General features: G+C 46.5%; 1 protein-coding gene across 1 annotated transcript; it reads right to left on the bottom strand.

Moving 5' to 3' along the window:
* Positions 1-1782: 1782 nt before the first annotated feature.
* Positions 1783-3512, bottom strand: LOC140223687 (BOI-related E3 ubiquitin-protein ligase 1-like). The gene has a single exon (XM_072295797.1). The coding sequence runs from the start codon at positions 3431-3433 to the stop codon at positions 2414-2416; it is 1020 nt and encodes a 339-aa protein (XP_072151898.1). The 5' UTR covers positions 3434-3512; the 3' UTR covers positions 1783-2413.
* Between the last annotated feature and the right edge of the window lie 7161 nt (positions 3513-10673).

The raw sequence follows: 10673 nt of genomic DNA, 5'->3' as shown, positions 1-10673 counted from the left end.
TTAAGGATTCAAGTATATCTTATCGTGAATGAGGGAAAATATTAAGTCACTAGCTCCACATGGATGTATTCAAGATGATAGCTATGTTGAGAGCCCTCAAATGACTATTGATCAAAGTATAGCATGAATGAAGACTTACAAGCTCAAGTGGATGATATAGTGTTTATATTTATTCTTAAGCATAGGCATGACGTACTATCAAGAGGGATGCAACATTACTTAATTGACAACACCAAAAGTGCTCTTAGTTGACCTATGTGAGATTGACCTTAGGAAAAATCCTTGAGTGAGCTAACTATCCCGGCTCAGCTGACTTAAGTCGGTTCAACTAGTAGATGGACCGAGAAAGTGTCTCTGGAGGTTTTTGGGACTAACTCAGCCAAACTTGTCTAACCATTCTAGGTGTTTAGGGTGCCAACAGCTAATTTTTCAAACCATACCGGTCTGATCGGTTTGAGTAGCTCTAACGGCTAGTTTCTGGTGTGTGGGGGGATTAATACCCCTTGGTCCCCTCCTTGAGGTGCTGCTGGACACACACGCATTTGACATCATCTAGTGACCAGAAAAGCTCTCCCCAACCTCTCTTTGTGAGACTTAAGTGATTCTTGAGAAATTTTTGTGTTGGGTTGAGAGAGTGATCCTGTGTGAGTATTAGTGAGCTAAGAAGAGCAATCCATAGCTTGAGCACTTGTGCTTCGCGTCAAGAAAGGCTTTGAAGTATTTGTTACTCTCCAAGATGGCTAGGTGTCCCCGGCTAGCTCCTAATGTGTGGTGAGGAGTGGTAAGTTTGTGAGGGCTGCGATATTGCCTTCTCAAGAAAAAAGATCATCTAGTGGAGACAAGAAAAGTGGTTGAAAGAGACCCAGCTTATTGGAAAGGAGTTGAAAGAGACTCGTATTCTAATAGGCTCCTCAACGGAGACGTAGGATTCATTGAAGTGAATCTGAATTTCGGATAAACAAATCCCCGTGCGCCCGGGTGGAGAAGCGGCGGTGTGTGGCCGGCTATATGTCAAGCGGTGGTGGCGGCGAACGACAACGCTCGGCAGGACTTTGTTTTTCCTCCTCCTTGCTTTCTCCAGCAGCTTTTCTCTTGTTTCTTGTTTTTTCCATTTTTTTGTTCAGTCTTTTTTTTCTTGTGTGCTTAGCTTTTTTTCTTGTGTTCTGTACAGATTTATTCATGGTGGGGGAGCACGTGGGGGAATTTTTTTTAAAGAACATGTATTGATGAATCGGTGGGTTTTTATGTGATGAACAACCATGCTATTTGAATATTTAGTAGGATTTTCTTTTGCTTGTATGATGTTCAGGATTTGAATCATTCCAAATTTGTGTTGTCGAGGTTTTTTTCCTTCAAATTATGGTGCCTTGTATAGTGTAACGATACATAGGACAGTGTAACGGTACATAGGGTGTGTATAGCTGTGCACGGTGAATTTGTGATATACGTGGACAAAGATATTCGAACCATGGTAAATAGGGTGTGCAAAGCTTTACATTTTGTGCTATGTTAATGCACCAGCAATTGATATGTTAAACAAATAGTTAGGAGGTTAAAATAATATAAACAAATTGATATGTTAAACAAATAGTTGGGAGGTAAAGTTGGGAGTCCCAAACTTGTAGCATGCATGTGAATGTGACCGGGGGGCCGGTTCGGTTTTGGAGAAATGAAAAAAAGGCATGAACTCGGGTACAGCTTTTGTGTCCTTGTGTCATAGCTTTATGTTTTATCGTCCTGACGCCGGTACAAGTACTTTTGAAGAAAAATTGAAATAAGAAGGAAATACATAAGGAGTGTTTGATTCCTCCCCTCTAAACTTTAGCATATTTAGATATTAATTAGAAGTATTAAATATAAATTATTTACAAAACTCATTACACAGATGGAGGCTAAACGGCGAGACAAATCTATTAAACCTAATTAGTCCATGATTTGACAATGTGCTGCTACAGTAATCATTTGCTAATTATGGATTAATTAGGCTTAATAGATTCGTCTTGTCGTTTAGCCTCCATATGTGCAATTTATTTTATAATTAACTCATATTTAGTCCTCCTAATTAGTCTCCGAATATTCTATGTGACATGGACTAAACTTTACCTCGAGGAACTAAACGCCCCCATAGACTAAAAGACAACAGCGCAACAACGCAGATCAAGGGCTCCGATTGTTTCTATCGCAGCTGCCGGGAGCACCATCAATTATCCGGAAGGTTGATCTCCTTTACATCAGAACTAATCAGGTTTCCATTCCCATTTAACAAGAACTGGACTTTCACCCCGCGGTAATTTTTCACAAAAGAACAGAACGAACGAGATCAGCTGGCCTAATCTGCTATCCTACTACTGTATCTCGCTGATTACTCAACTGATGGAGATGTTAGTTGGGGACATCGCCGGAGCCGGTGTGATCAGTTGGCGGCGACGTGGATGGCCGCGTTCTTGGCGGCGAGGCAGACGGGGCAGCCGTCCGCCCGGGGCTCGCAGGACTTGCACAGGCACAGGTGACGGCACGGCAGCAGCAGCACCGACGCCTCGCCGCCGCCGCACGCCCTGCACGCCCACCTGCTCGCCACCGGGGACGACGTGGCCGCGCCCGCGCAACCGTCGTCGGCCTCGACGAAGCAGCGGGACTCCGCGTCGTCAGCCGCCGCGGCGGCAAGGCCAGCGTCGGAGTCGCCGAAGCCTTCCTCGGCGGGCTGCGGCAGGGCAGCGCCGGCGCCGCGGAGGAGGAGCGTGTCGAGCGCGGCGCGTAGCCCCGACGCGACGGCCTCGTTGCTGCGCGCCACGCCGCACCAGGCCTGGCTCTCGGCGGCCGCCTGCCGCAGCCGCTCCTCGAGCTCCGCCGCGCGCCGGCGCGCGGCGTCCAGCTCGGCCTCCTTGGCCCGCAGCAGCCGCGCCGCTGCCGCCGCGGCGGCGCGCGCCAGCGGCTGGCACTGCCGCTTCCGCGCCTGCTCCAGCCCGGCCCGCAGCCGCTCGCACTCGGCGCGCACCAGCGCGTCCACCTCCGCGCCCTGCCGGCACAGCTCCGACACCAGCGCGTCCGCCGCCGACACCGCGCCCGCCGTGGCCGGCCGCCCGCTCGTCGACGTCGCCGCGGAGTCCACCACCCGATTCGCGATCGGCGCGGCAACCACCTGCTGCATCCCCGGGATCGGCAGCAGCGCCGCCGACGAGGAGGTCACGTACTGCTCGAGCTCGTCCTCCCGGGCACGTTTCCGCGACGGCAACACCACCACCCCGCCGCCGCCGTTGCACGTCAGCTCACTCTGCGCGGCGCTGACCACGCCGCCGGCCGGGCAGTTGTACTGGTACGCCTTGTTGCCCGCCGCGGCTGACAGGAGCGCTAGCATCTGCTCCTCGGCCAACCCGGCGCCGCCGAAGGGCGGCAGGCACCCGGGGAGGCCGCCGAACTGCGCCTGCACGGCCATGTCTACGAAGTCTTCTCCAGGAGAGGGAGGGAGCAGGGGAAGAGGGGAGAGACGAGCGACTGGGAGACGATGGAGAAGGCGAGCGGAGGAAGATCTCTATATAAAGCTGGAGGAGGCGACGCCACGTGGAAATTACCAGGCCGATTAATCTGGCGGTCACCGCAATGATGGCGCGCCTGCCGCAACGGCCGCGACAAAGCCCCGGCCGTGGTGGGGCCCACCTACGCCTCCACAGCTCCGAACGGATGGGTGGTACTCAGCTCGTACAGTCTGCATGTGTGAATGCATATTAATATTCATATGCCAAATGATTCGTGATCTACGTAATCAAACCGAGTTGTATACATTTATTTCTCATATATTTATATATTTATTAAATCGAGGGTTGAATTTGACCATACCACAATGTCTATGAAAAGCATCTCCATGTTAGAAAAATAGGTTGCTGAATTGCAGGTGTCTGAAATGATGACACAGTGCAGCCACAGCCAGCAGCTCTGACCATGAGGAGATTATCTAATTCAATGACTTGTACACTAGCTAGTATATTGCTTGTACACTATATATCTAATTAACCAATAAAGAAAAGACTAGCTAGCTGTGGTACTCAACTCGTTCAGATGGATCAGCGCATCTGCAACATATTCAATAATTCAGCTGGATAGGTCACCATGGAATCAAAGTGAACAGCAGTGTTGGATGCTCCTCAGAGACACTTCTGGACACATGGATTTATTTTATGGGTAGTATCTAGTTGTTTATCAGTGAGTGCGTTGTGATCTGCACTCCACATGATCTATCAGCAGCTTGGCCGGGCGTCTACTGAATATTGGCGAGGCGGCGAGGACATGATGTGCGTGCATGTGATGGTGGTGGCTAGCCAACCGAACCAAAACGATTTGTCAGGGCAAAATGGCAGATCTGATCTAGCTAAACAAATCCAGCTAGCAATGATATGATACTGCTTTTGTTTCCTTAAAACGCATATATATTTATAGATATATGTGTATGTGGGGTACTGGGGTAGATCGAGCTACCTCATGCAATTGTTTAGCCCATGGTGGACCGGTCAAACCGCAGTGCATTTTCTTTTTTGCTTTGAATAAAAATATGGATATAATTAAGAACATAACTTAAACATATGATCCAAAACTCAGTTTAGTACGCTGGTGTTTCACAGGTTGTTTATTTTAGGAGTTGAGTGGAACTTTACTTTCATTATATGTTGCAAAGATGATTTTAGTTTTATGACGCATTCCACATTAATCATGAAGTTTATAATACAATTTCTTAAATATATATAATTCTATGATAAATTTGGCAATGTGTGTGTTCATTGAAAAAAAAATTACTAATATCTTCTTAAATTAATACGTTAGTAGTAGATAGTAATTTGCATCCTCATTTTTCAGCATACTTTTTTATGACTTAAAACGCTCATTTTACATGGCCTCCTCTGATCATCCTGTAATAAGTAGTATTTAGCACAATTGGGAATCGTTATGTCAAGTCAAAAGGATCCATTATATTAGACATAATCATGTCATTATGAGGACAAACACAACTGGGAAAAGATGTTTGGAATCCATAATCTCCTCATCAAAGAACATCAATGGCAGACCATTTTGCCTTTTTCACACACAAAAGCAGGACAACCAAATCTCCACATCCTTATGATGGACCGTTCATTTAGGAATCAAGTTTAATTAGTCAGATCGAAAAATTCTTATCTTTCTCTATCTACAAGATGTCATTGGGTTCAATTTTCTACTGCCTCAAATGCATTGAACTTCACCAGCAGCCGAGCCGCTAAACTATATATTTCCCTGATGGGTCTTGCTGTCGAGGTAACTTTTACTAATTAAGCTACGCACAATCATCGCTTAATAATATATGGCTTTGACAGTCATCATAGTTGGCGAATCAGTTGATTCGTGTACGAACCAGCAAATAAAGGCTCCATTTTTAGGAAATTTCCTAACACCACACTGTCATCATCGCTGTCGTGTATACGGACCTGAACGCACGTTATGGGAAATATTCTTTGATTGAGAGTATCAACGAAAACGACCTATATATGTGCGCGTGCATGTGCACACCTGCACAAAGTCCCAATCTTTTTCCTTAATTCCACAGGATATCATATTGTGCAAGGTTGGATTAGTTGCTGGCACACTTTCAGTGACGACACACACATCAATTATATGGCCGGTTTGCCAAATGATAATGCTTATCGACAGCACCATGAGAGGTGACCAGACCTGCTGCTCATGATATACTTTATTGTGCATGAACATACATATTTGTGTATATGTGTGTGTGTGCCTGATCAAGCGGATCGAGACCGCATCACGCATCTGGATTGAATAATCGAGATATCGGCCATGCCGGTGTGGCAGCTTGCTTTTATTTGAAGCTTCAACGGCACTTTTAAGAACAAGTTTTGGAAGCATTAGGTATTAGAAAACGAAGTAGCTAGGAATGCTAACGAGACGCCACCGTTGCACCACCCCACAAATGTCATGATTTTGGAGAAGAAGACGGGATGAAAGCGAGGTACGGAGAGACTACTAGCTCATCGCCTCTTATATTATTGTAATAAGCACATGTAGTGGTTGGAAGATGAGGCGAAAACATGAGATAGCAATAATCGTCTAAAAGAGCCAGGACACAAACAGTTTGTGAAAGCAATGTGATCCAGCACTCGTAGAAAACGACCTTCCATCCTCAATAAAAATCTCGGTTGTTTTTGACCTGGATTAAAGAGGCTTTAGTCCTGGGTCTAAATTTTAGAGTACATGGAAACACCTTTAGTCCCGGTCGGTAACACCAACCAGGACTAAAGGATTAGTCCCGATTGGTGTTACAAACCCAGACTAAAGCCTCCGAGATTTTAATCCCGGTTGATAACACCAACCAGAACTAAAGGTGAGATGTCCTGTGTAGGTAAGATGTGCTGGGTCCGAGGGCTTTAGTCTCCCACAAGTTATAAAAAGGATTGCATCCCATGCTTAGTTAGATGTGCTATGTAGGTGAGACGGTAAGGAAGCTACGTGCGAAACTTAAGGTCGTGGGTTTGAATCCCACGCACCGCGAACGCGCAAATTTCGCGTGACACATAACAAAAAGAATCAACAATGGTGACTCTCGAACATGACGAGCATTACGAGACCGAAGATGTTGTTGATTGGTGGGTTTGTTTATTGTGCGACTCAAGCTCTTCCGATCCCTTACCGGTGGATTATATTCTGTATGTTTGCGTGATGTGAAAGCATTATTGGATAGTTATTTGAGTCTTGACTCTATCTGGATTGACTAGCCCGATTCTATATTCTCATCAGTAGAACCTACTGTATGTAAAATATGATTCTACAGAAGTAGTTATGGATATTATTTACCCAGAGAGATCTCCTATTTGATTTAAAATAGAATATGCGATTTTGACAACCTTCTTGTTTTGTTTGTATCCACAAAATCGACAAGAAAAATTGAAACGTTGAAGTTTCTCGGATCAAATCAAACGGCCAGGCCAACCGTACCGCTCTGTGGCAAACATTTTAGTCTAAGGCGTGCATGATTTGATTCGCTGTACCAATTGAAGTCTATACAGTATGGCGTTGATTGGCTAGCTAGGTGCAGCTTGGATCAAAATACTGTAGGCGGCGTTGTCTGTTGGTCTACGCAGCACTCAGTAGAGAAAAAGGGCACCGTACGTACGTGTATGCATGGCCCATGCATGCAGCTATAGCACACGTACGTACGTACACATGACCCATCACCCATGGCGATGATGGAGGAGGGATGATATGACTTGTTCTCGGTCCTGCTAGTGCACACAAAACCCGTGACCAACTTATGATCTGGCCACCTGCAGTTGCACCGTGTACCTACGCGTGGTACTACCGCCACGGCGTGTGCATCGGCCCGGTCTGTCTCCTTCGCTTGTCGTCGGTTCCATCGTTCCACGATACACCCTGTTGATGTGTGTGGGTGTATTGGACATATGGGCTTGATTCCGAATTGTTTTATACTGCCAACGGATACAGTAAAATGATGTATGGTGCTACAAGAGTTGAGAGATATGGTATTTATTCGAAGGGGTGGACTCGCTAATCAGGCCGCTGTCGCACCTGGCCCCGCGGCTGTGAGAGAGATGGAGAGGGAGAGGGAGGCACACCTCGATCCAGATCCAGAAGGTCACCTCCACTGCTTTGGCTGCCACTCCTCACTACCGCCGTGAGCGGAGGGGCAGTAGAGAGAGGAGTAATTCGTCAACCGCTGTCGCGTCGGAGGTCGAGTAGATCGACGGAGAGGAGACGGGGAGGGAGGAGGCGGATGGGAGAGATGAGACGGGGAGGGAGGAGGACGGGAGAGGATGACACAGCTGGCAGCCATCAAGTGGATAAGAGGTGGGCGGGAGGGAGAGGATGCGTCTGCCTAGGTGAAACGTAATTTATTGAAATTTTAGATCCGCTCTGCATAACTTTCACCGCCGGTCTTAGACCGACGTTGATACTATTACCGGTGGTAATAGAGTATCACAGTCGTATTATGTTTGGACCCGACAGTGAAAATGCATCACTGCCGGTACGGTACACCTAAAACAGGCGGTGATGACTATTTGTGTAGTGATGAAATAAATACCGTTAATGATAGAAAGTAATCAAAGTAATCAGAGAATGGTGTAGGAGGGAATTAATTTGCTTCGGTTTTGTTATGGTTTTCTGACCTCATTCTCTACAGATACCCCTTCTTTCTCCACGTAAGAGAAGGGTGATACTCGCAATTCCTGCCGGTTTTGTAATGGGAAAGGGGATATGAATCATCTATTTAGACATGAGAGGCAAAGTGTCTTGTTCAAAGATAACATTTTGTTGATCGAGATTGGGTCAGAGAATGACACTCCGGCTAAGCCATGGCGCCTAATTATGGTGGCTGCCCACCACCAGCATTTCCATTACATGAATCATGAATGTACTCTTTCCATCAAACTTGGCCAAACGGGCACGGTACAGCAACACAGTCCCCATCATCCCCCATCAACCATCGAAGGCGAAAAAGACCGAACCATGCGACATGCGTGGAGATGGCGCTCCGGTCGCAAAAGGCAGGCTCATCAGTTTGACTGACGGGGACTGCAGGCCATGAGGCATCGATCAATGCGTCGTCCATGCGGCAGAAATTAAAGATCGGTCGAAGAAAGAGACGACGACGACGACGGCCGGTGGTCAGCCGGTCACTCACGCACTGCCTGCTGGTCGATCATCGGCGACGCGTAGCGGGATGTGACGTGCTTGCAAAAACGTACCCATCGGTGGTCGCCATCTGCTAGGACACGGATTGTCAGCATATGGTTCGGTTGGATTCACACGCCTCACTCCAACTGTTTCAGTCTCGATAGAAATGTCAAAAGGATGGAGAAAAAGTTGGGTGGAAAATAAAGGCTGGAAAAGGATATCAAAGTATAGCTAGCAGGAAGAACATGTGGGTGTGTAGACTGATCCAGATGGGGCTAATGATGTGATCCCTACGCTGTCAAGCATTTATTGATCAGAATGGACTTTTAATTATGGTTAACAGGCTAACACGGGTAAGGTAACACGTACTAAAGCCCTAACCAAATGAGGCGGAAAGGTACAAAGATCACTACGAAGACAAAGGAGAAAGACTAGGTAAGGAGAAACACTACGAAGACAAAGGATATCAAAGAAGTAAAGCTGGCAGGAAGAACATGCACGCTGGCTTGGGCCTTGTGCAGTTGTGCTTTCCTGAAAAAGCTTGTTGAATGACGCGTAGTAGGAACGCGAGCCCACACGGCCTGCGGCTGCTCTCTTATTGCCCCGTCGTGCCACTGCTGGGGCCGGATAGGGTTTGGACCAGCAAACAGGCATGGATCGGTCGTTGCAAATTGCAATTGCAATGCCTTGCAAGAGCACGGCAGGAGTACATAGGACACTGGACACGGCAAGGTGGGGTGGACCAGCTGCTTATCAGTGACATTGAACACCATCGCATTCCCCGTCACATTGCACGCCAATTCTAGCTACTTGTGTACGGCTAGCTCAAACCATGTGCACGCACCTGCCACTCCGATCACGGCAGCCTGCTCTTAGGAGGTGTTTGAAACACCGGATCATACTTGTCACATCGAATGTTCGTACACTAATTAAAGTATTAAATATAATCTAATAATAAAACTAATTGTATAAATGAGAGCTAATTCGTGAGACGTATCTATTAAGCCTAATTAGTCCATAATTAGTCACGTGATGCTACAGTAAACATGTGCTAATTATGAATTAATTAGACTTAATAAATTTATCTCACGAATTAGCTCTCATTTATGCAATTAGTTTTATAATTGGTTAAACATTTGGATGTGATCCGAACTAAAAATTAACCCACGTATCCAAACACGCAGTTGACGAGGCAACTCCTTCAAAGCGATTACCTTTGAAATTTGAAAGACAGATGCGTGCAAACTCTTCACTCAGAGCCTAGCTTCGATCGATGTCACGCATGCACGACACGTCTTGTTCCGCTGCTTCGTTCCATAGTATACAAGTCGTTGCCGTTACACCGCCTTTAGTTTAAACCGGTGGCCATTAATTCCTAGATGTTATACATCTATCTATGCATATCCGTCAGTAGGCGTGCCTGTAGACGTCTCACCACGCGACCGTTGTCTTCGTTCGTACCGTCCATGTAGTTTGTACATGTGTCGGCATCGTCTCGATGACTAGCTCCTTGCCTCCTTTGATTTGTCCTACATGCTATTAAACTACGGCAAATTGGCAAGCAATGCAGCGATGTCGGCAAGACTTGCCTGTAGCCGTACGCCCATTTGGCGGCAACCCCGATCGACCACCGCTGCTACGGTAATACCACGACCCTGATCGGTGATCGCGATGGATGTACTCCCAACGTCCATGGTAAATGCATTTCTAGAAATTCAAAATTTGTTACAAAATAAGTGAATGGGATCACTTAATTTTAGTTGTCCTTTTCTACTCTCTCCTCTTAAAATGCGATGATTATAATTTTATAGGGTATATATATAATTTTTCATGAACATGGATCTTTTCACTGTAGAATTGCACTTATTTTATGACGAAGGGAGTAGCTTGCCATTTCAGCTGGCCGAGAATATTGGAGGAACCATGATTCAGTTATAGGCAAACACAAAGAAGGTAAAAGTATCTTTGCGTGTTAACGTCGAAGAATATGAATTTGGATTTGT

This window comes from Setaria viridis, chromosome 8, assembly GCF_005286985.2.
Source record: "Setaria viridis chromosome 8, Setaria_viridis_v4.0, whole genome shotgun sequence".
Classification (NCBI taxonomy): domain Eukaryota; kingdom Viridiplantae; phylum Streptophyta; class Magnoliopsida; order Poales; family Poaceae; genus Setaria; species Setaria viridis.
Note: the sequence above shows the minus strand (reverse complement) of the source record. Positions and strands in the feature narration are given on the sequence as shown.

Excerpts from the sequence above, each read along its gene's own strand:
- LOC140223687 (XM_072295797.1), bottom strand. The coding sequence starts at position 3,433 with ATGGCCGTGCAGGCGCAGTTCGGCGGCCTCCCCGGGTGCCTGCCGCCC.